Raw genomic sequence first — 24,439 nt, forward strand, 5'->3', positions numbered from 1 at the left:
CTTAGCACAATTTTTTCTTTCTTTCTTTCTTTCTTTCTTTTAGAAAACGGAAAGCTACACGAATAAATAAAGAGTGCTGGATGCCAGACCGAAATTTGTTTGCACTTTTTGCTGACGCAGTTTTAGCGATAGAAACTAAGATTTACAATTGTCCCAGGCAAAAATCCGACACAATTAAATGCATGTTTTAATATTGTGTTTATATTGGCACACTTTAGGACGATATAAATTATGTATTGAATCATACTAAAGTCTAAAATATAATTTTTAGATAAAAAGAATAATGAATTGTGTCCCACTTGTGGTAAATAAAAATAAATAAATAATAAATTGAAACATGGAAGAATTGTACTCAATGCGTATCGAACTTCGGACCTATTTATCGGTAGCCGTACGTGCTACCAAGTGTGCCACCTTCGATAGTAGTTGACCCAAGAAATATCTATCCAAATTCGATTCAAGTGCTTTAGGTGATAGAAAAATTTTGGAGATTTTTTTAATATTTGGAAACATTTGATTTTACGTGATAGAATTTGGTTTTCGAACATCAACGATTCATAAAAATTGATTTTGTGAAATTTATAATGATAACTTAACTTAATTGAATTAACATAATAATTTGAAACAGAGAAATCGACATTATAAAGTTAAACTTTCGTATTTATGCGGATACTTGGAATAGAAGTGGCTAAACAAAATAAAAATACCCTGAAAAATTGGTTCTTCCCAACTTTCCAAGTCCATAAAATATTCGGGGTATAATCTCGTTTATTCGGTTCAGGCGTTCACAAGTCCAAAAAAATTATGGGATATTATTTGATAATATAATGAATGGTATAAACACCTCCAAAAATTTGGGAAAATGTAAAAATTTTGCTTTTTCTCATTATTCCTGGGTTGCTAACCCCGAAAGAATTATATCCTTTTTAACAGTCATATAATAATTTTCCAAAATTTTACGCACTAATCACATCTATGCACTATGTTAACTTTTGTTTCATCGGTGTGAAACACGATCTATTGAAAACTATAATATAACTCATAATAATTGACTTCTAATAATATATACATTAAGCAATAATTGCCTCCGCCTTGTATCAAACTGCATAATATTACTTTTTTATCACATTTTATTACCAGTTTGTAAAGTAACAAATAATTAATTTTGATAGTATGCGATTTATTGAAAACTAGCATAATTAATTGCTTCTGTTTTATTAGCATGTATTAAACGGTATTAAATTGCATATTGTTACTTTATGATCATACTTAATACAAACTAGTATGATAAAATCAGGCTAATATATCATTAATTATACTAGTATGCGATTCATTGTAAACTTGTACAATTAATTGTCTCCGATTTTTGGCTGGGGTTTGTGTCTGCTATACAAAGGAATTTGTGATAAGCTGCACCATGTGTGCGAAAACAGTTAATTCTTTTCAGGGTGTCATTAAATTCTTCGGCGAATTATACGATGTCCCAGAACTACGAAAGAATCTCGAATAAAAAATTCCTCATTTTCTTGTCAAAACTTAGTACCGTAATTATTTTTACGAAGAGTGCAAGTTCAAGTTTCACACCCCCTGTTCTATCCGCGTGAAATAAGATATGGCGTATTATACATGAAATAACGAGCTACTCAAATCGTTTAATGCACCAACTGTGTTCGACTGTGTTTTACTTTCGATTTTCATGTTATGTATTGTTCAGAAACATCAAGCAATTTATCCTTTTGATTCAGATTAAGGATGTAGCGTATATTGAAACTTTTCCCTTTTATGTTAGTCTCCCTAGTGAACGTTGTACATGCCCAGAAGTAACGGCAAGGTGAATAAAAAATGACGGGGAAAAGAGGAACAAGCAGAGTGCAGTACAAATCTTTTTGCAAAACGGATTGATTTCATCGGGAAGCAAATTACCCTTGGGCATCTTTTAAATGAAAATGTCGTCAAACGTTTATGGAAAGAGTGTTATAGGCCTATGGGAAGAGATTAACATAAGCTACTATGGGTCTTCTAAAGCTCGGCAAACATGGATGATCGTATTATGCTATTCAACCGCAAAATGTCGGTAAAGATTCAGATGTGAAACGATTATTTTGTAATTTAACAATAGAGAGTCTTGTCAATCCATTCGTCGAGCGTGAAGGTTGCTCGCTTGGTGTTGTGAGGGTCTCGCTCTTTGAAGGCCTCTGTAATAATGAAGCATATTTCAGATAAAACTTTTCTATTTACACATACGTATGAGATTGCAAAAAATGAAGAGGGAGATTGCGTACCAATCATGGATTTCATTTTGATGGCGCACATGATGAAATCATCAAACGCCAGAGTGCCTCGTCGATCGCCGTAACGCAAAACCAGCGCGTTTAAGACGTGATAGTTGAGACGATAACCAACGGCATGGAGGGCAGAGCGCAACTCCAAAGTGCTTAACGAATTGCTACGATCCCGGTCGTACAGTTTGAACGTGTTCTAGTTTTAAATTCAAAAAGAAAATTGGTTAATCGAATGGGGTTTAAATACATGTAAATGATATGCTTTGCTTTACCTTCCAGGTTTGAATGTCGGACCACAGCTTTTTGAATTCCTCGAAGCCAAGTTTTCCTGAATGATCCGTATCCAACATGGCGATCATGCTGCGGCAGACATCTTTGCTGAATCCATCGAATGCGAATTCTGTAACCGACGCCAAGCGCCATCACAAACAGAAAATTACTGTTAGGAGTTCAACACACGTTGTGAGTCTCTTCTGAGCTATTAAATCATGCAATAACAAGGTAATAACAGATATGAACAAAAGATATAACTGTTATTAGATATAAGTAGAAAGCGGTAAGATGTTAAAAGGAAAGCTGCAAATACAATTCTATTCGATCTTCTTTGCCAAAGGAACCAAATTTGTTAAGTTGAGAAGTCTTTATAATCATGAGGCAAATGAAGAAGAAAATTACAAAGTTGGATTCACTTTTGAATGAATCACTTGACATCCCCATGCCCTTACCCTCACCAAGGTAGACTATAGTCTTATTTGTTGTCCCCATAACAAATATAGTCGAGCTATTCTTCTTGTTTCGAAACACCTTAACGAGGCACGTAAGTCTCGGTAATAGTCTTTAACTTTAAAAAATTATGATAATTCGTCGCAGGAAAAAGGTTGTTGTCGCTATATTGTCGAGGTTTGATGTCTTTAGAGCCAAAAATATCCTTTGGCTACGTGTACGAAAGAAAAGGAAAAATAAAGAGAATGCCTTCAATCGTCTAACAGGTGATCAGCTAAGGACTCAAAACAACTAGCCTTACCCTCTGAAGATTCTGCACGGTCCGGTTCCGAATTCCCGACAGGATTTTTTTCCCCCAGAGTATTTGTTGCAAAGATTCATTTCAATTAGTTGTGGTTAATGTGTTTTAATTACGGGTATTCTAAACTCTAGTACGAATAAAAAATCCAACTGGATTGCAAACCGAAACAGCGATGCCATGGCAGACACACATACGGATGAAACACTTCGAACCATCAATTGCGGTATTAAATCCACTACACAACAACACCAATGATCCCAAGTAAAGGGCATACAAAACCTGTACAGCAATTTACACATCGGTAAATAAAAGAACCGTGAATATTTACCACGCTGGAAGGAAGTATTAAGAACGTTTTGCAGTTCGACCCAATCAATCTCCATGTCAACTCCAGCAACGCGGCGGAACAGCTGAACAACATCACTGGAGTCGTCAAAAGTATCATTACTTTTAACCTGCAAGTAATTGTCAAAAATTTCCATGAAAATACGTCGTGCAAAAATGTTTAAATTGAGAATTCACTTCTCTTTCGAAAACATATTGCTAAATTTACGAAAATTAGGACACACTTCAATTTCTTGAAACTAGCAATGCAATACGTTTTACAGGTTAAAGGGACTGTTCTGGTTAAGTCTCCAGAACGTAACTAGACGAATGTTTAATGAGTAAAAATTATTTGCCCCAGTCGTCTACGGTAATGCACTCGTTCGACAGTTCAAAGCAAATCCAAACAACGCTGCTGAAAATTAACTGTACTGGTACTTTTGCGCAAACAAAATTAAAAAAAAAAATGTATGTGTAAAATATTCAAAGTTAAATTGCAAGCGGGTTCATGGTATACGAAATATCGTCATAAAGGCTTTTGTTTTTTCATAAGCGCTGTCTCACAGTCAAGACTTACGTGATAAAAGTGTTTGCCTTTGTTGTGCATCCGGCCAGTATTACCCTAGTAGAGGAGATTCGTGTGCCACGTCAAAGAAAGTAATGAAATAAGAATTAAAAAAAAAAAAAAAAAGATGATAAAATAAATATGAAGAGGAATCACGTTCAGCAGTCGAAAAATAAAAATGAATAAAAAAGCGACAGGCGACAGGAAAGACTAAGTAATAAAACCAAAGTCGTCATGCTGTCGGCCGTGCCGTCATCGAAATGACTATGGATTTTCCAAAAAGGTCTTGCTTTATACTGCCAAAATGGAAAAGTGCTTACTTGATCATCTGCTTCGCCGATATCCACTTCTTCGTCGTTCTCCCTGAAAGAAAGAATTTGATGGATATGTTATAATGCGCCTACCATACGTTCTGCCAAAAGTGCGTAAACCCCCTTTAGATATTATGGACACGTGATGTTGGTTTGGGGGGTAATTAAAGGTTATGAATGTATAATGATTAATTATAAATTGTTACTCCATGTTATTCTTCTTTTCAGAAAAGACCCGAAGAATGAATTCTCCTTCTTCATTTGGCTCGAATGTTGACGGTATAATTGCGTAGACGCCCGGTGGAAGTTTGAATCGGCAGCTGACTTCTCGTAAGTTGATGAACGATGGTGACCTAGCCACAGATGCGTTGTACTTAAAAAATTTGTTGTCGAGTGGTTTCGGAGCAGTGTCAGGATTTTTAAGCTGTGGATTTTTTTTTAAGTATCGTGATTAACCATTATCAACCGTTATTCATTTGACATTTGCCTTACGTGATAAATGGTGAATCCAATTGTTAGACAATCCAGACCAATTTTGCGCTGAGCTCTACGATTCTTCTGCATCAAAGCCACAATTACAGTACACTTGTCGTCGTTGTCGTCATCTGCATTTCATTTAAAAACGGAGTTTTTAGTTACAAGATCAAACAGAATAAAAAATAAGAGATGAAATACTAACCATCCGGATCTTCCAGTGTAATACGATATTGCGGATTCAGATGAAAAGTGGCTATAACGAGGAAAGATAAAGTAATGAAGCACTCACTTGACCCGGAAAAAATGAATTTCAAGTAATTCTTTTTCAATCATTTAATTTCAAAAGTTATTTCACAAAATGGATTATTGTTTATTTATATTACGCAAAGTTTTTTGTGTTGCTAACGTCAAGTCTTAAAACGGTTTTCCGGAAGTATAAAAATAACTACGCGTACTTCATCCGAATTGGATCTTTTCTTTGTAAACCAAAAAAATAATAAATAAATAAAAAGACAGAAAGAAAAGGGAACACATCTTTTCCTTGTCGGTAGAGCGGTTTTGCCCAAGCATTTCCGTTTCCTGTGAGGATTGATTCGCTACTATCAGCAATAGGCATGCCATCTCGTGATGGCTGAGACTTATCGAATGATGAAGCAATAATCAAACTAAGAATAAGATCTTGTTTTAATTTGTCGCTGGGTATAGTCGGTTTCATAATTGCAGCCAGTACTTTGCTTCCTTCAAAAATATCTTGCAACGGATATAATGTCCGATACACGAAATATAACGTGTAGCTATATAAATCCCCGCTCGATAATGGTCTGATGTGGTTTTTTGTCACACAATAACGACCGCCGGCTTTCTTAACCAATTCGAGAACATTCAACAGAGCTGTTATATAGCTGATTATTATCACATGTTCGATCTACAAATAATAATCACATCAGACGAATTAAAAATTGCATTCGACGTTTCTCCGAAGGTCTCCAAAGTTGCGCTTTTTACAAAAAAAAAGAATTGGAAGTTACCAAAAACGGGGATAAAAATAAAAATGCGATCATCAGCAAACATGGACAGCATTTTCCTAAATATTCTTAATACACTCAGATAGTTAGAGAACCTCTATCGCAGTTGATTCGCAATGATGAAAGGCTGATATAAAAGAACATACCTAAATGGTTCCTGCAGCCGCCAGCAGATGCTCCTTTAACCCAGTTTCCAGCGAACTCGTTTGCCGACCAGCGTTTTGAATGGTCACCAGACAGTTCCTCTTCTTCTAAGGAATCGGCGTTCAAATTGACTATCTCTAGGCGAGAATACTGAGCAGAGAAATCGCGAAACGACATCCAAAATTCGCCATCGCGATCGAAAGTCAGGCCCACCTCCTCCTTCTCGTCTTCCGGAATGAACTGCCATTCCGGGGATCTGCAATAAGCAGACGAACGTTGTTGGTTTATCAGGTATTGTCGGATGAGTAACCTGTATAATATTAGCAATATTATTACTGATCGCTCCAAGCGCCTTTCCACTCGGCTTCATTTCCCCAAGGATTTCGAATACGAATCATGGGAATCTGCCCCGACATTCGAGGAGTGCGGATGTCCATCATTTTGACGCTTGTGATGCTATAGGCATGACCTTTAATCAAACCCAACGGCGTTTCGGCTTCCAATTGGTCAGGATCCGGCTGCATAATCACAACGTGATAAGTTAATGAGGAAGAAATAAACAGACTACAGATCTAACCTCAATTGCGCAGCTCATTAATGATGAGCGCTCGTGAGCTTTCAATAGAATCTTGAAAAGATTTGGGGGAGCTTGATTGAGTTCGTACATTTCGCTCACTCCGCCTGTAAAGTCTTCCATAGCCTCGCACGTAGTTCCGCCCTTAAGCGCTTCGTAGCCGCCATGGAGCCTGCGTAAGTAAAGCGAAATAAAAATTTGACCCATGATGTTTGCAAAAACTGAACTGGCACACCAGGTACTCGTTTGCTTACTTGGCATATGCTTTTTCCAACAGAGCGCTCCAAAATTCATTTTTTGTTTGTGACTGCAAAAAAACCAGTTTTCCGTCACAAGTTGGCAAACGGTCGTCTACCACGACATCCACCCAGGTGCCGTATTGCCAGATCCTAGATTGGAGTTTCAATAGAGACATTTGGCCAAGTGCGAATTTTCAATGTTAGCAAATTGTCAATAGGATGAAGTATGACTTCTACCGGAAATGAAAAATTCCCGCATAATTATCGGTGAAACTTTGATCCTCGGGTACAACTTGATGAAACAATTTTGGGTTAAGAGTCAGACTAGCCATGGCAGCAAGCAGCCAGCAATCGCCTAAATAGTTGAAAAATTCAAGCATAACAAGAAATAGACTTACTGCCAAATGTTTAGTTAGCGTGGAGCTAATCGCTACAGTTGTTGTAGTATACACTTCGCAATGGAAGTGACGTTGCACACAAATGTCTACCTTGAGTGGTATCAGCGGAAATAAATACAATGCTTCAATTGCAGTACAAACTTCAACCTTTGCTTAGAGTTTCTAGTGTGACATAATGAACAAAAGGCAGCACTTTTGTATCCTATTCATTAACACAGAATTGTACCTAATTCGCCCTGCTGCACGTCGAATCGTGAAGCTCCTTCGACGAAGAGTTGTGGATCCTCGACGATTTCCTAAAAAATGTAAACATGTATTTGTTTGCCATCAGCCGGAATGATAGAATATCATGCTGTAGCATTGATAGAGACATGAAACTGAATTGCAGCGGATCGCTTCATCTAGCTATCTAATACAGGAACTTACCGTTGGCCTCAACCAGACAAAGTCGCGAGCAGAGCGCCGACTGTAGTAGATGGACGAATTGTCCGCTGGAAAAGACGCATCCTCGAAAAGGGTTCCATTTTGTAGACAGCTATCTCGGATTTGAACGAAATCTTGCACGTTCTGACGGCCTTTAATTCCGGCACCCTTCTCTCCCAGCTGTCATAAAAATAGTGAGAAATGGAGGATCATCTCATCAATAACTGCTCATCTTCAAATAAGAATCTCTTGGTTGCCGCAATTCACATGTTACGTTTATCAATATTGCGGATAATTTTAAGCCCTTGGCAATCAATCAAAAACTTATGAACTGCTCCGTTATCTATGTATAGTACACAAAGCGTGGCACGGTGTTTCCACAATTAACAAAGATATGTCTATTAGTTAACCACGTTCTAGATTGGAGTTTAATCACAACGGGCCCGTAAGGAAAATTTAGTACGTAAGATTGGGTTGAAATTCTTTGACCGCCACAGGGAGTAAACTTTGCGGGAACTTTAAGAAGCAAAACGCGATGTGTTGCGCGTTTTCCTACAAGGATAGTTACTGGAACATCAGATGGTCAAGTAAAAATGCCTACTTTAGTAGTGGAAAAGCTTACTTTTGGCTGTCTGAAACCCATATTAGGCATTGAATATGGCTTCATATTTGGATGATCCGAATTTTTTTTAAATGGACAAATTGGAAATAGTTTGAAGGCCGTCAACACACTAAACGAGATAGACGAAAAAAAAAACTTGCGTCTATTCATCTCTTCCCTAATTCCTGATAAGCATATTTCATGGTTCAATCGGTACGAAATCTAGCGGTGTAGATACTCTACTATTGGTTCATTTTTCATTATGAAAACATGACTTCCCAAAACATATGCATGGAATAAGTATAATCCTTATCTACTAAACATTGCACTCTACAGGTGGCGTCTGTGTTAACATCGATGACGTAAGCAAAGAATTGCAGACTGTTACGATAGCAGTAGATACAAGAAGACCGGGGTAGGCAGGAGAACATTTGAAAATATGGCTGGAACTAATTTCGTCGAACACGGTAACTCACGTTGTAGATTGTGAAGTTCCCGTAGGTATAAGGCATTTCGATTTCACAACAGGATTTCTTTAGAACGTCGTACGTGACTACTCGGAAGAATATCCACGGCGTAATGGCAAAAACCAACACTAAAGGATAACGCACAGACTTTTTGCAGCGATGAACGAGGGAAACAAAAACAGCTGACAATTTTTTGCTGCTAGCTATGCAGGAAAGCTGGCACCAGTTCTGCACTTTAGCAAAAATCGATAGGTGATACTAAGCATGCGTATAGGACATAGTTCTTCTACCTCGCCGACAATGCTCTCAGCGACAAACTGCACGGGACAAATACTTGAGGCCGATGTCGATCGGGCAAACAACGAATTTTGTTAAGACCCCGTACGCGCACTTTCTATCGTTCTAGATGTGGTGAATCGAACCACACGATATCCGGTAGAATTACTGCTTGGTCGTGCTTGGTTGACCATCAAGGATATGGCCTTCAAGTTGTCACTTTCTTCTACTTGTAATGACTCGTTGTTTTCCCATCCTTTCGATTTCTACCATTTGAAATTACAGACAAGCCCTAATAACCGACAAACCGTAATAATTAACAACCCTAGAAAGAGAAGGCCAGCTAAAAATTCTCATAATATCATAGGCATGAAATTTAGACCGTTTCATGTGGTTGTGTAACATGTAGTTTCAAAGTCATACTGTAGTTAGCGTTCAATGGATATGCTCTGTCATTGGAAAATAAATCCTTCTCACTGACAACACAATAATCTGTGTCCTCAAACAATCATAGATTCATGCCATTACAATCTTATCTCTTTTGGAATCCAATTGTTAAGAAACATGTTCGTTTCATCAGCAATGAAGCAAAATAGTCGCACTTTAAACCTGATTTTAAGGTATGCCCATACTTGCGTAACGCGTCACACCCTTTTGAGGGTGTGGTTTCTGCTGCTGCTGATGCCTTAAACAAGTCAATTATTTGAAGCCCAAAGAAGAAGAAATATTAAAATAAGCTCCTGAAATATTCAGTTATCATGCATCCGTAAAAAAAAAAACAAAAAATAATAATTAAAAAGAGTTGTTTCACTAACGGTGTTCCACTAACGATTCGTCTTTTTTAGTTAGGCAACCAAAGAAACAAAACAAAACTCGAGGCCAATCTCGGTCAAATCACATTTTTAGAATCATTAAAATGAGCAACGCCCGACACATTAAAACAGGAAATCACTACATTGCAAAACAACAAACGGGTTCACTGCACCGGATTCATTGACTACGGGAAACGCCCGAAGGAAAAAAAAAACCCTGGCGATGTAGATTTCTCTATGCTAGTCATCTTTTTAAAATATAGACTAGGTACTACTTTTAAATCTGTTTTTATGTACTCAGCACTCTAACTTTCGTATTCAGCTCTGAATTTGGTCATAATGATTCATTTTGTAGGAGATTCTTGTACACAATGTAGCGAAAACTATCTTGTTTATGGTGGCTGACATGCGCGAATCTCTGTTGCAGATGTCTATAAACTAAGCCTAATGCGAAACCAAACTCAAGACTTTTATAGAGTCTAAAGATCAACACATTTGGAAATCAACTGAAATCAACACAACTACGGAAGCGATTCTCATGATCAGAACTATGTTTGACAAGAGGATGTTTGTGATACAACGACCTGTTTTTTCAACAAATTTTGTTGAACTTAAGATAACAAACAGAGCCAACAGTGATTTGGCTGAGCTATAAATACCGTAGCAAATGCTTGCCAGATTATTTACGATAGTTTGCTCATCTTAGCAAAAAGAGGAGAAAAAAAGGCAACTGATGCATGTCAGTTCTGAATACCCTACAACTAATTAAACGCAAAGTAAAAAAAAAGAAGCATACAAGGCATCTCTGTTCTTTGGAACATGAATTCACGTTTTTGGCCTTCTTGTAGGGTAGAGAGAAAATTTTGGGTCACATTCTGCACTCAGTAATCCATCTTTTACTTTTCTCAAGCTCGTTCTATTTTGAAACTCTAGCGGCAAGGGACAATAGGACAACACGTTAGTGGCAAGCCGTCTGTTACGCCTTCGCTTTTGCTTTCGTTGCCGTGCCTAGTAAAACCTTGGGCCTTGAGCTACCTATTTCGCTTGAAGCTACCACAGAAAACGAAAATTCCGGTGAGATCATTCTTGAATATGAACACCATCTGTAGCCCTCGGTGTCAAGGATTTATTTATTTTTTTTTTCATATACTTTTTTTCTAAGGTTTAGTTTTTAAAAGAGTATTGGTTTAACTAATGATTGAGATGATGGTGAACGAAGGGAACATGGATGGGTTGCTTTAATGATTGCGTTGACAAACGGAAGAATTTAAGCATAGCCATGTCTTACCACTTTGAAAGGACAGGGTGGTCTTGGCGGGGGTGGATCCTTCCGCCGACTGGGCAAAGAAGTACGCGAAATTTGGTCTAGGGCCATGCCAATCCCTCCGCTGGCAAAATTGGCCACTAGATTTGCCGTAGTGTCATCCATTTTGAAGCCACCCAGGCCAAAACTTTTCAACCCGGCACGTAAGAAATCCATCGTTGCGTATAGTTGCGTTAGGAGGACTTGTATTATGACTGAAGTCTCTAGGATTTCTTCAAGCGAACTAACAGAAACTTGAATAGCTGCCCGAACGGAAAGATGTGAAAAATCGTGACAGGAAGTCCAATTAGTTTCCGGCTGTCCGTGACGTCTAAAAATTTCGAAATTTTTAGATCGGTATCCAAACCGATGTAGACTAGACGGGAAATCAACGTGTATTCACGAGGAATTCCTCAGTAAACTAAACAACACCAGCAAGGCCACTGTCGGACTTCGTACAGAGACGGACGAAGGGCTCAAGATATATGAGTCAGATCGGCAACGTAACTGCAGCCACCAGGCGAGAGTACTCTTCACTCAATAACTGCGTATGAAGATTTTGCCCCGGTGCTGCAAAAATGTTGTTTTCTTTTCTCTAAAAGTGCCACGTTTTTTCTAAACCTTGTGACCTAATTTTTTCCAGTTGCGTACTGAGTATAACCGCAGGGTTGATACTGACACAAATTATTTTAAACTGATGAAAACGACAGCGTTACTCTTTTCGTGCACTCGAGTGTGGCTGCACGCAACGATGCTAGCGTGTGGGTTGGCTTTCATTTCTCTTTCTTTTACGCTAGCGTATAATATTATATTAAAAAAGAAAAATGGTACGCGGGACAGACAGGCCTTAGGCAACCTTACACCATAGGCGATAGAATTCCCGACCGCCGAAGGATATCAAGGGTATTTGGAAGACAGGAACGTATTGCACGGTGCCTATAATTTTAGTGGGATTCATAATTATGCTTATTCCGCATGACCACGCCCTCCATTTTGTGGAACATAGAGGATAAACTAGGGATGGTCTTCCTCCGGCCATAGCCTCTGGCCTCACCTATCATCACGATTCGAGAGTAGTTATTAAGAACATGAAAGTTGAATTTGTTAGCTCAGTCTCTCACGAATCCTCCTGAATTAAGCAAAATAGTGGAAACCCCCGTCCGATTTCCGATAAAAACACGTTTTGGCCTAAATCCAACAAACTTTCTTTTTGTACAAACCCCTCATTTCCATGGAAAAACCAGAGGCCAGAAACTAGGAAACCTCCCGTGACAACAGAACGGAGGAGACCGAGCCAGCAACTCAAGAAAAACTGTGACAAAGCACGCGACTTGTCTCACCACTTGAAAAAAACATCACTCAAGACACTTTATCGTGCAATGTTTTTTGGCATCCGAGTCCCTGCGCAATTTCCGGAGCTACCCTGTACCACAATATTGATCGGCCCCAAATGTTGTTTGCATTAGCAACATTTTTACCATGTCGCTGCGCTGCAGACGCGAAATTAATAACTTCTAATACGAATTGTTGAAGTCTAGTAGCCAACATATTATTGAGGAAAGGAGTGCTAACAAGGATGATGAGAATATAGTTTAGAAAATAAAATCTTTGATTTACTTTGAGGGATAAACTAAGTTTGTACTTTCCCATATTTTGATTAACAGATAAGAGTAAAACAAAAACAAAACAAAACAAAAATTGCACGTATACCTTACGCTCTGGATACGATGAATATTCTGATAAAATTAAAACTGCTTTACAAAGTTTTTGTTGGTTCAATGTCACGCAACGTGATCTACTCCGCTTCTTCGAATGCACTTTGGAGGAAGATTGATGTGATGCAATTCTCGGGTGCCTTCATAAGAAAACGGTTTGGTTAAAAAATAATTAAATACTCTTGGAAGGGTTTGACATAACTCTTTCAACTTTTTAGAATCTACTGCATTGATACACATTTACCTCTGAAAGTTGCATGTCGGATTGAAGTTTTGTCCAGCCAAATCTGAGAATTTAAATATATTGGCAGTCATGGCGTACCCAAGAAAGTGTATGACAAAATTCACTACATCCGCCACATGTTGACACTCGGGTGACGACTACTCAAGGAATGACCAAAAAAGCAACTGTACACGAAAACTGATTTCTCCCCAACTCTGCACGTGATGGTCTCTTTGCCCAAACATATGCTCGTTGCTCCTGTTCCTCTTCACCCCTACATTCCTTACCTGCACTTGCTCGCAAGTCACTTTTGTTATTGCTTTTTGACTCGTGTACAAAACGGCAGCTTTTAAGCAGGCGCAGTTGTCGAGAAAGATTGCAGACAACAGCTCCATTTCCTCATTTGCGACAAGATTTGAGTGCGGTGCAGCCACCGCTAACATCCAGATGTTTTCGCTCTATTCTTAGACATTTGCGGAACGAGTAAATGGTGAAGTTGTGCTTCCGTTTCTTATGTCAACAGCCTATGGTTACCGGATGTATGGTGTTGCTAATGGCAACGTCAGCAGATAACCATGTTTATTCTATAATATTGTACAGCTATTAAAAACCAAACCAGCAACTGAAAGCTCTTCAGCTACCAATAACAATTATTTGGGTCCAAGCATATCCTCAGGTTTAACCCATTCATTGAACTGCTCCTCCGTCAAATAACCAAGCTTGATGGCAGTTTCCTTCAGCGTGGAGCCTTCTTTATGGGCTGTCTTGGCTATCTTAGCAGCCTGTTGGACAGAACACAATATAAATCAATAATTATCAATGAAGCTGTATCAGCCGAAATATAACCTTGTCGTAACCGATGTGCGGATTCAGAGCTGTAACAAGCATCAGCGATTCGTGTAATAGCTTATTAATGCGATCACGATTGGCTTCGATTCCGACGACGCAATTCTTTGTAAACGCGTTACAGCTGTCTGACAACAACCGAATGGATCGGAGTACATTGGAAACGATCATCGGCTTGAAAACGTTTAGCTCGAAATGTCCGTTGCTTCCACCAATGGTTACCGCCACGTGATTACCCATTACCTGTGCTGCAACCATAGTTATGGCTTCGCACTGCGTGGGATTCACTTTTCCTATAACAAACCATAATTTAAGTAATATAAGAATTTTGCTTTCCATAAAAAGTACACCCTTTCAATTCTACCTGGCATAATAGAGGAGCCAGGTTCGTTTTCAGGTAGTGATAGTTCCCCCAATCCGCAACGAGGTCCGGAGGCCAAAAATCGAATATCATTGGCAATTTTCATGAGGCTAACAGCTACCGTGTTCAAAGATCCTGACATCTGAACAAGGGCGTCATGAGCAGCAAGGGCTTCGAATTTGTTTGGTGCCGTGACGAAAGGCAATCCTATAGAATTTTTACGCATAAGGAAAAGATGCATATAATACTGGACAACCATGCTATAGTAACCTGTAAGTTCAGAAACTCGCGCAGCAACTTTTTCAGCAAAGCCGATTCGCGTATTCAACCCAGTTCCAACAGCGGTACCGCCAGCTGCAAGCATATACACATGTGGAAGTGAAGCTTTGACACGCTCGATAGCGAATGCAATTTGCTGGGCATATCCACTAAATTCTTGGCCTAAAGTCAATGGCGTTGCATCCTACAATTACAAATAAAAAAAAAAACAACTTTTACTGCTAAAATACATTTTCACAGTCGACCAAAAAGGACGTACCTGGGTATGTGTTCGTCCTATTTTGATTATATCTTGGAACTCCTTGGCCTTTGCATCAATGGCATCATGAAGTTTCTGAAGGCTAGGCAGAAGAGTACTAGTTACTTCAACAGCCACTGCAATATGCATAGCTGTGGGATATGTGTCATTGGAACTCTTTACATAAAATATGATTCAAGTAAGTTAAGAGACATAAACAAAATTATTTGCTTAAAAAACCTGGCTTTTGTTCACATGATCATTAGGGTGTACTGGTTTCTTGCTTCCCAGAGTACCACCCATAATTTCTATTGCCCTGTTACTTATGACCTCATTCACATTCATATTTGACTGTGTTCCTGATCCTGTTTGCCAAATCACTAAAGGGAAATGCTCTGCATACAGAGATCCACTTATAACCTAATACACAGAGAAGAATTACACAATTTGCTCACACCTTTTTCCTAATAAACTGTGATCGTTATGGAGCTTTCAATACCTCATCACAAGCTTGACTTATTGAAGCAGCAATTTTGGGATCAAGCCCATAATCTTGGTTGACTTCTGCTGCTGCTTTCTTAAGTACTCCAAATGCTTTGATTACTGGCAACTAGGATGAAATTAAAAGAAAATGTTACTGTAGGAATAAGTATCTCAGTACATGTGATGGCACTTACAGGCATCTTTTCAGATTCTCCACCGATTGGAAAATTCATAGTTGAACGAACAGTTTGAGCACCATAGTATTTATCATTTGGGACTTGTAGTTCCCCAAAAGTATCAGCTTCAGTTCGATAACCACTAGCCATCTGTGATGAAAACAAAAAAACACTCTATTGTGTAAAGACTGTATAGATGAAAAAAATGAAAAAAGCATTTCAATACCGTTCTCTGGGATGTAGTTACCAAGACAGCCGAACATCTACTCAGCAACTGCTCCACGGACTTCGCTAACCCGACTTTAATTCCTCTCGAATTCAAGGTCGTCCTTGAGATGTAGCTCGGAATTCGATGCATTGGGTTAGCCATGGTTTTGGTCTTCTTAGTATGGTTTGAGGTCTTCTTCTGCTTGAAGTCGCTGTATTATTCAGCTGTGAAACCGGAAAAGCTATCGGACTGTACAGGTACAGGTCGACAAGTCTTTGATACCTAGTAAATCGTGTATGCGTATCGTGTACCAGTGTATCGTAGCAAAAGATCGTGGAAGATGGGATGGCTTTGGCTTTTCCTTCCTCTAATGGGAGGAGCTTAACATGGGACCGTCTATATAGTGTGCTTGGAAGATGGAACGTTGAACGATATGCCATGGCAAATCACCGTGGAAACGGGTGGTGCCAGCGCTGATTAGTGCTGGAGTAATTTTGTCAATTGTGCTACATGGGGTTATTTAACTAATCACTGCAACGTTATGCTTTTATTATAAGGAAATCCGATGCAGTGGCCTGACGAACTGTCTCAGCCGCCCACATTCACATATTCACAGCGTATTGCATTTTGAAGAAAACCCCATGTTTGCAGACACCTATAAGTATTAAGATACAGGATATTGGCCCTGTTATTATTCACTTGATTTTATTACACTTTTGTTTCGTTGACATCTGGTCATTACACGAACAGGAAAAAAACCGTAATTGTATAGAGTATATATGCGTGTTCACGTCTTTTTTTAGAGGCTAGGTATGAAGAACTGTCATGTTCATGGTAATGGTTTAGGGTTTACGCTTCTATCCATGTTCGGTTTCTGTATTAGGATTTGCAGTCTGAACTAAAATTTGTTAGAACGTCAGTGTCTGTGTCTGATAATAAAAACCGACGTCAAAAGTTAATCGAACATCGTGATGTCCTTGAAAGAAGAATAAAACAAGTTTTCATTAAAAACTCTCTTTTAGCAACTCAGTTATATTTCATATCGCAAAATATAAATAGCGCACTTGTGAAACATTCCACGAAGTTATTGTTTCCTTCCATGAAATATCCTCCCTCAGCAAAGCAAATTCAATGGTTAAGGACTCCGCCTATTTCCACGGTTATTTCCACGCCGTACTGTTTCATGTTCCAGATACGCGAAATACACGGTCCCCCGGTGAAGCGGAAAACTTTTCAAAACAAGCTTGTCAGTCGTCAGAGTCTCGATTGTTTGAACTGGCCTTATCGCAAATATTTTAAATTCATTTTGCACTTTTTTCATTTTTAAATTTCTTGCTGTAAAATGGAGAGCAATAAGCACGACCGACTGTTTCTCGAAATTTTAAAAGAACAACGTAGTATAGTCACGTTTCTCGATTCTGTCTTTGGATTCCTTTACAGATGGTATTAATAACATCATAACATATTGAACAATTTTCATTTAACCGCGCACTTGAAATACTGTGGTTTCTCAATTCTAGCACAGACTTTTTTCAGCATCAAAATGATTCTTCTGGAAAAGTTGGGTTTCCAGGTGGTGTAGCTAATGGTGTTGTACAGAAACTGTTCCAAAGATATGAAAACCAGATTCATTACGAGAAACAGGCTGCCATACTAGGGAACATGGCATCTAATGAAAGTGATGTTCCTTCAGCCTGTCAAGAGATTGTGTTAGGTGTTGAAGCAGACACAACTGAACCTTTTAAAGTTGAAACAAGTAGTGCTGCCTGGAGAAAGATAGAGGAAAATCAAGAAAAAGATGTTAGGGAAATGTACAATGGAGATGACCGGGGAACCTACAGGTATGCATTATTAAACTCTTGTAAGAAAAATTTCTGTAAAAGCTTTTTTTCAAGGTGGAGTCAAACCATTGGTGATATTGATGTTTTCATTCCAGTCACAAAGGACATACAAAAAGCTAAACAAGTAAATGTGAAAATTGACCCTCTCCATCTCTGGGTTGCAACTGTTGGACATGATGGAAGCTTTGTTTTGATAGACCAAACATTCCCTCACAGAGTTATCCCTGATGAGTGTCTATGGAGCCTTGATGGAGAATATGTCCAAGTAGCAATAAATTTAAAACTACAGTTTTTCAAATTTATTTTAAACTTTGATCTAAGGTCAACCTAGAAAAAAAAGAAGAATGTTGGTGGGATAGATTATTTTCTTCTGATCCCCCAATTGATACAAAAAAATTGATACAGTCATTATGACCAGTGACCTGAGTCAAGAAGAACATATGAAAGTAGAGGAGTTGATAGTTAACCAAGGAAGAAGACAGCAGTTTTCAAATGTAATTCCCTTACTAATAGCATTAATATAAAGTTCAGATGACAATTTACTTTTTTGATTTCATGTGGACTTCACTTAAAACATCATTTGTGAGAAATAATCAAATATACCTTTTTGTAACAATATTTCCAGGTGTGTTTAGAGCAATCTTTGGAGGATAAAAATTCCAGCCAATCTCCATTCTCCTGAAGAGTGTAAAATGAATCGAAATAAAATGACAAAACTTGGAATTAATGAACATATTTTCGTTCATTCTTTTTATTATATCAAATAAACGCCTGTTTTTGATCAGATCACATTACTCGTTCCACTCGTTCATTGACATCATTGCGATTGCGAAAATGCGAATTTCGATTTATTTTTTTTTACATTTATTTTTTTTTGTGGCGTGGCAATGTCGCTTATCCTTATTATTAGAGCTCATGGCGTCCGAGTTCTAACAGCCCGCTGGGTTTGGCTCTACATTTGTTACCAATATAGGCATTTAACCCATACCAATTGATCGACAGCGATGAAGTTAAGATAGTTTCACCTTTCAAACAATTTCAAAATGTAAGTAAACTTCTGAAATGTTTCAATATAGGGATGATACTAGCTCTACAAATAACAGAATGAAGCTTAGATACAGTTGCGTTCATGCAATGATTGGGGCTTTGATTCTGAGGCCCTTATTTCTCATATAGGTTCGCACAAATATTCCAAGATTCAGTTATGTGACTATTCATTACTTTTTCTCTTACGTGATATAATTTGCCTCAAAATTGGTAGTCTGTCGTTGTAAGACAGCGAAATTCGATTCACGGCATTACCACAAAGGCCATATGCAGTAGGCCTATTGTTGGCACAAAGCCATTGAGCCACTGTATCATTGTTGTTGCTTATTTTGTTATTGCTTGTTTCAAATGTAAACAAATGGGACCCCCCCCCTTCACTGTTTTCCCTCTATCATCTACTAATTGTCTGTTAATAGTGAGAATATTAGTTGAGATTGTTTGTAATTTTTTAAATTGTGAGAACCTGGTAGCCATACTGATGTTTTGTATATTTCATTTCAACAGGGGATGTAATGCTTAGGAGGGTACATGAAAGTTTTAAAACATGGATGGAGATTATGTACCATCACTGTTAGCCACATTTTATCATTCACTGCCACATGTGAATATCACTTTCCAGTTAGTGAACAGTACCTTCAATCCCAGGAGTGATATCTACCTAGAGGTATGTACTCCAAATCTCTTGTAGAGTTCCAAATTTCATTACATTTTTCGTTTAGTCACTGGGAGTTGCAGCTAGTGTTCCAGCTGTTTGGCTGCTTTTGACTCTGTTGATTTTGTTATCATATCTGCTTTCTCGGTGTTGTGACAAACAGCTTAGGCAAGGTAGAAGTCTCTACTGCCACCGTTGGGTTCTCGGTGTGACGGCGTTTATATGCAGGTAGTCCTCAACTATTTATTAGAAATTTTCTTATTTTATCTACTATTATTGGCAAACGTATACATTGCTCCTTTTTGTTATTATTAGCGCTACCGTAGCGGTCGGTCTTTACGGGAATGACGATGTACACAATGCTTTTTTGCGATTTAGCACCACGTTGCGTGCCGTTCAGCACAACATTGACGCCGTCAAGGATAATGTATAAACATTTGTCTTTTCCTTTTTCCCCTTTTTTTTGTTTGTCGCCATGATTAATTGGTTGTTAATGGATTTTATTTTTATTAGAGTCATTCGCTAAAATTAAATCTAGAAACTCAAAGTTTCCCATTAGCCGATCGTCTAACAGAAGTTGTCGACGATGGTAAGCTCCTGCCGAACGCTACTATTCAGCGTCTGGCATTGGAGCTGTTACATGGAACCACGGCAAACATAAATCGCTCCATCGATGATATGACTCTGCTTTACGAACGTTTATTGCCACCGTCTCCTCTGCCGCCATTCCTTAGAGTTTTCGACACCGTCGAATTGTATAGGTAGTGTTAAGAGTCCATCTTGTAATCGTCACCTAAAGTTTTTAAAAACATTTCATTTTATATAATGGCTGAAATACTCAGATGGCCGATTACCATGGGCCTGCTCAGCGCCTTCATCCTGCTTTGTCTGATTCTTATTTTTGGAGTCATCCGTCGCATACGTTGCTTGCTTGTGATGTAAATAATTCCATGCATTCGGCACTAAGCTTGAGCATCTTGGTTCTTTTCCCCGATGCTACGCTAAATTATTTTATCTTCCAGGTTTGCCGTTTTGGGTCTGCTAATGATTATCATCAGCTGGTGTACTGCTTCAGTCTACGTTGCTGTAGCCATGGTTAGTATTTCCGCCAAGTTTGCCTTCTGACCCATACTAGAGAATCTAATTTCAGCTGTTTTTAAGGCTATGGGGGATGCATGTGTCGATCCTGCTGGTGTTATCGAGCGCCTAATTGCCAATCAATATGGCGCAGATGTAGCCGATTACTACATTCACTGTCCGGTTGACGGTGCAGTCAAAGAGAGTGGCCCTTTCAACAATTTTGTGCGCCAGGCCCGTTTAAATATCGAAAAAAGTGAACAGCTAGTGGCCGAGTTTGCCGCTCTCGCCGAAATGCACTATTCGCCAAAAGACGTAAGTCACTATTCTTTTTCGATCCTTTCTTCTACTATTTTACTTTTGTCTTTTTTTATTTATGCATATATTTTTTCCTTTATAATATTAGGTTCAGCCTTCACTCGACAAGCTTACGAGATCTTTGAAAACCGCAACCCAAAACTTGGCTACTCTAGCCGGTTTAGTTGATTGCGCGCCGCTCCATCGCCGATATTTGGATGTACTGGACGTCGTCTGCAACAAAGCTTTGTAAATCATCTTTTTACTCGATATATTTACCTAATGTTAATTCTCGCACTGTTCTTCTTGCATCTTCTTGTTATTGGTTTGAGATAAAAACGGATTTTTTTTTTTTTACCTAAAAAAAAATAGATTTGGACTGACCTTTATGTTGGCAAGTGCATTGGGCTCTGGATTACTCTTCACCCTTTTGGTCTGGGTAGATTCTCACGTGTGGATTTATCTCAGGAAACGGTGAGAGTAAAATTAACAGTTTCTAAATTTTACGTAATGTAGCAGCATGTTTTTGTTTTTCCATTTGCAGTAAGGGTTATTTACAAGTAGCCGAAGCGGATCCGTTTCTTCCGCTATCTAGTAGCGCTGGCAGTAGCAGTCGTGGGGCCCAGGGTGGCAGCCTAAACCGACCGTCGTTGAATCCTCCGCAAACATATTCGTCAGCTGGAACGTACCCCGGACGTCACGCACATTATCGTCATACACACACTCCTCCACAGACGCCGCCTTTCCCGGGAACCATGTAAGAATAAATTTCACATTCTTGTCATGTATATATAAAATCATTTACTTCAATGTCATTATGGTAATGGCATTTTCGATTACTAGGAACGGACGCGGAAGTCATAACCGTCATGAGCAACCCTCAGCCCCACCACTGCTGTTGGGTCCCAATAATGGCCAGTATCCCACGTTGAGTAAGTCATGCAAAACGCTCGAGTCGTCTGATTTCTACTAGTGATTAAGGATGCAGTCCAGCTGAGGACACCTGCAGAAAAAAGAAAGAAAAAAAATGGGTTAGCACTGGCGGAATGTATTTATGTTTATTTTTTTAATCATTTGTTTTCCTCCACGTGTTATTGAAGTCATTGAAAGGGAAACAAAGCAGTTTATATCCTAACTGCATTTCTCATTAGGGTAAACAGATACCACTACATTTAGGAGTTGCAGTTATAATGGCAGGGGAGGGTGAAAAACCTCCGTCAGATAAGATGAAAATTTCTTTGGTACCAATTTCCAGCTCTATTACTTCGCGGTATCAATAAATATATATACGCGAGCCATCTCTACTATGTACGAAACTATATGGTTTTATTATCCCTAGCGCAAACTAATCATGCCCGATTCCTTTATCCTTATTGGTTATTGGAGATTGTCTGTTTTATTTGTTTGTTTTTTTTTAATATTTGTCAATCGCGCGGAAATTATGATCAGCATCTACTCACCTTCTAAATGGCGGCAGTTATGTAGTGTGCACGTGTAGACCGAACGGAAATCGAGACGGCGAAGTATTCTATACGTTTTTTTTTCTCTGTATTCGTCACGGTTTCCCATTTTTACAGCCTTTGTTCCGAGGAAGTGGGACATGCCAATTCCTGATAGGTTCCTTGTATTCTCTCTTACCGCCGATTTTACCTTTATACTCCAAACCTCATGCGATCTTGTGTTTTCTTAAGGAATGTTTTCCTATCGGTCTCGAATTGGTTATTTCCTTATTTGTCATGAGTCTCAATCGACTTGATTTCTATTGTATGTACATCGGCTACAATACACGTCGTTTGGTCTGAAATAAATAATTTGTTATATACAGCTAAGCTTAAGATAAGAACGAAATGAGAAATAGATAAATGAATAATAATCGTTTATTATGCAAAGCATTATGTTTCTCTTTGATGCAGTGACAACGGGCTATATAAAAAATAAGGCAAAAGAACAACGGAAACTTAAAGTCACCGGAATGTGAAAAATTCAGCATTTTTGAAACTTTTCTGTTTAACTAATAATTGTGTGTTAAGACACGATCGAAAATGGGTTACTATAGTAACTGTGGCAATTTTTACTTATTGTTTGGAATAAATGAATCTTTGGAATTTGAGGCACGCATTTTAAACTATAGGTCGCAATATTTGAAAATCACAATTTTCCATTTTTAACTGCTGAAGAAGACCTTCCCATTCCATGGGAGGCCTAGATTTAAGGCCAAGTTCTCTAAGGGAGCTTGATGCTGATTTAAGGACACATCGAAGAAAATTCAACTCTAGATCACATTCGTTCCAAACCAAATGGGACCTATCAAGAATGAGTCGCTGCAAATATGAAAGAGGATTATGCTTGAGGAATGTCACCGGTAAAACATTTGGTTTTAGAATGAGGTCTTGCAGGGAAACACAATTATTCAATAGAACGCAGACAATATTTTCCGTCCAGGCTCCAGTGAAAGAGAGATGTGTAAGATGACGAAAATATGGCCGGGCTAATAAACGGCCATCATCATCTGCAGCGATGTGTTGATTATTTGTTGATACATCCAAAATTACTTGGTTCAGTATTTCCAACTTTTTAAGATTAGGAGCATACTTTCCAATAATTTGGAAATGTGTTACATTGAGGGGAATTTTGGATAGGAAAATGGAATGAATCTTCCATCCCATGCTTTTACTTTGTAAAAATTTGCAATTGTCGTAAACAAAACATTTTCTAGGCGGAGGTTGATTGACAAGAGTCCGGGAAAATTGTTGCGTAGCCAGGTGCTTAGGCTTGTTACATTTTGGTCCGGCGACTCTCTGAAGACTTTGGTATCTAGGCAAACACTCACAATCTTTTTGGTAAATTTATTGTTTACTTCTGAGCATTGGTAGATGGTAAGATGCTCTATGGAAGCATATAAATGAGAGTACATTTCTTTGCTGAGTTGTGTTAAGGCTGGTAGAACACAGCTCTATGTAAAAGGTACATTAGTACTTCTCATTAGATAGTTGACAAATTTATCAAAGTTACACAACTTTACCCATGCAGTTGAATCATCATCCAAAATCTTGAGCTTCAATAAGCAAACAAGAAGTTGTATTGCATGTTTACGGGTGATGGTACGAAATTCTTCTGAATGTTGTTTTATCCTTAGGACTTCAAGATGTAAAAAGTTTTCACCTATTTTTTTGTAACTGTCTGCTGGTATTTTCCCATAACTGATGTCAAGTTCTTTTAGGCTGTTGAGTTGCTTCCCAACAGTCTCCAGAAATGAAGGGCTCTCCATAAGATCTATATTACATATGACCAACCTTTGAAGATTTGTGAAATGACCTACTGATTTTTGAAGCATCAATAAATCTGATGGAGACCAGAAGAAAGGTGCATAGCAACAGCACAAGTACCTTAGATTTGTGGTAAATCTAAAGCCATCACAAAGTCTATTCACATTAACAGGCAGGGTGGGGAAATGATCAATATCAATTCGCGTTAAGGCAGAACTAAAAATAAGAAAATGGGCGTCTGAATTACGTTGCAATCTACCTAGCCTTAACATTAGCTTCTCTGCCCACTGGTCGAACAGGTTGTTAGGAATATATAAAAGGTATTCTCGTAAAATTGTGAAGGATTGGATATCAAGTTGATGCGAATTCCAAAACAGCACTAATTCGATAAGGCAATCGGAGGCACACGTTACTAAAGTTGAAGGCTGTTTTAAGTTCAGCATTTTCTTCTTGAATAGAAAATGGGTCACATGGTGACGAATGGC

General features: G+C 38.6%; 5 protein-coding genes across 11 annotated transcripts; 2 read left to right on the forward strand and 3 right to left on the reverse strand.

Moving 5' to 3' along the window:
• Positions 1–1,685: 1,685 nt before the first annotated feature.
• LOC116919197 (calpain-B) lies at positions 1,686–13,600 on the reverse strand. 7 transcript variants are annotated; one of them, XM_032925169.2, is made up of 19 exons: positions 13,205–13,600; positions 12,956–13,100; positions 7,790–7,966; positions 7,590–7,659; positions 7,203–7,320; positions 6,981–7,115; positions 6,730–6,898; positions 6,489–6,670; positions 6,155–6,408; positions 5,186–5,236; positions 4,999–5,111; positions 4,713–4,930; positions 4,516–4,558; positions 4,208–4,252; positions 3,635–3,761; positions 3,307–3,318; positions 2,555–2,682; positions 2,283–2,478; positions 1,686–2,195 (listed from the first exon to the last, which is right to left on the reverse strand). In XM_032925169.2, exons 1-19 carry the CDS (start codon positions 13,273–13,275, stop codon positions 2,110–2,112), a joined length of 2,340 nt encoding a protein of 779 aa, XP_032781060.1. In that variant the 5' UTR covers positions 13,276–13,600; the 3' UTR covers positions 1,686–2,109. The 7 variants fall into 7 exon arrangements, with proteins under 7 accessions (XP_032781060.1, XP_032781242.1, XP_032781141.1 ...); XM_032925351.2 differs by lacking the exon at positions 4,208–4,252; XM_032925250.2 differs by lacking the exon at positions 3,307–3,318.
• A 145-nt stretch (positions 13,601–13,745) lies between these two features.
• On the reverse strand, positions 13,746–16,112 carry LOC116919605 (fumarate hydratase, mitochondrial). The gene is made up of 9 exons (XM_032925650.2): positions 15,793–16,112; positions 15,585–15,716; positions 15,407–15,517; positions 15,148–15,327; positions 14,929–15,084; positions 14,661–14,853; positions 14,394–14,597; positions 14,030–14,322; positions 13,746–13,965 (listed from the first exon to the last, which is right to left on the reverse strand). Exons 1-9 carry the CDS (start codon positions 15,934–15,936, stop codon positions 13,834–13,836), a joined length of 1,545 nt encoding a protein of 514 aa, XP_032781541.1. The 5' UTR covers positions 15,937–16,112; the 3' UTR covers positions 13,746–13,833.
• A 603-nt stretch (positions 16,113–16,715) lies between these two features.
• Positions 16,716–18,404, forward strand: LOC123469486 (nudC domain-containing protein 3-like). The gene is given in 6 exon segments (XM_045168561.1): positions 16,716–17,217; positions 17,295–17,615; positions 17,670–17,880; positions 17,937–18,009; positions 18,012–18,109; positions 18,241–18,404. Coding segments are annotated over 6 exon segments (861 nt in total). The 5' UTR covers positions 16,716–17,116; the 3' UTR covers positions 18,298–18,404.
• A 101-nt stretch (positions 18,405–18,505) lies between these two features.
• LOC116919787 (protein tweety-2-like) lies at positions 18,506–22,496 on the forward strand. Its single transcript, XM_032925861.2, has 12 exons — positions 18,506–18,660; positions 19,167–19,326; positions 19,382–19,542; positions 19,630–19,741; positions 19,828–20,075; positions 20,157–20,252; positions 20,337–20,409; positions 20,476–20,706; positions 20,798–20,937; positions 21,061–21,162; positions 21,233–21,445; positions 21,532–22,496. The coding sequence occupies exons 2-12, from the start codon at positions 19,207–19,209 to the stop codon at positions 21,659–21,661; spliced, it is 1,626 nt and encodes a 541-aa protein (XP_032781752.2). The 5' UTR covers positions 18,506–18,660; positions 19,167–19,206; the 3' UTR covers positions 21,662–22,496.
• Positions 22,106–24,397, reverse strand: LOC123469492. The gene is made up of 3 exons (XM_045168575.1): positions 23,711–24,397; positions 23,546–23,641; positions 22,106–23,279 (listed from the first exon to the last, which is right to left on the reverse strand). The coding sequence occupies exons 1-3, from the start codon at positions 24,395–24,397 to the stop codon at positions 22,809–22,811; spliced, it is 1,254 nt and encodes a 417-aa protein (XP_045024510.1). The 3' UTR covers positions 22,106–22,808.
• Between the last annotated feature and the right edge of the window lie 42 nt (positions 24,398–24,439).

This window comes from Daphnia magna, linkage group LG1 (assembly GCF_020631705.1).
Source record: "Daphnia magna isolate NIES linkage group LG1, ASM2063170v1.1, whole genome shotgun sequence".
Lineage (NCBI taxonomy): Eukaryota > Metazoa > Arthropoda > Branchiopoda > Diplostraca > Daphniidae > Daphnia > Daphnia magna.

Bases quoted from the DNA above. Each gene is read 5' to 3' on its own strand.
- LOC116919197 (XM_032925169.2), bottom strand. From the start codon at position 13,275: ATGACTGCCAATATATTTAAATTCTCAGATTTGGCTGGACAAAACTTC. The intron at 6,409-6,488 runs GTAATAATATTG...TGCTTATTGCAG, and splicing joins AAAGGCGCTTGGAGCGATCA to ATCCCCGGAATGGCAGTTCA. The intron at 4,931-4,998 runs GTAAGGCAAATG...AAAAATCCACAG, and splicing joins TTGGATTCACCATTTATCAC to CTTAAAAATCCTGACACTGC.
- LOC116919605 (XM_032925650.2), bottom strand. From the start codon at position 15,936: ATGGCTAACCCAATGCATCGAATTCCGAGCTACATCTCAAGGACGACC. The intron at 15,328-15,406 runs GTATTGAAAGCT...TCTGTGTATTAG, and splicing joins TAAGTCAAGCTTGTGATGAG to GTTATAAGTGGATCTCTGTA. The intron at 14,854-14,928 runs GTACGTCCTTTT...TTGTAATTGTAG, and splicing joins TAGGACGAACACATACCCAG to GATGCAACGCCATTGACTTT.
- LOC116919787 (XM_032925861.2), top strand. From the start codon at position 19,207: ATGGATGGAGATTATGTACCATCACTGTTAGCCACATTTTATCATTCA. The intron at 19,327-19,381 runs GTATGTACTCCA...TTTTTCGTTTAG, and splicing joins GGAGTGATATCTACCTAGAG to TCACTGGGAGTTGCAGCTAG. The intron at 21,446-21,531 runs GTAAGAATAAAT...TTCGATTACTAG, and splicing joins CCGCCTTTCCCGGGAACCAT to GAACGGACGCGGAAGTCATA.
- LOC123469492 (XM_045168575.1), bottom strand. From the start codon at position 24,397: ATGCTGAACTTAAAACAGCCTTCAACTTTAGTAACGTGTGCCTCCGAT. The intron at 23,642-23,710 runs GTAAAGTTGTGT...CCTTTTACATAG, and splicing joins ATGATGATTCAACTGCATGG to AGCTGTGTTCTACCAGCCTT. The intron at 23,280-23,545 runs GTAAACAATAAA...ATTATTGGAAAG, and splicing joins CCATCTACCAATGCTCAGAA to TATGCTCCTAATCTTAAAAA.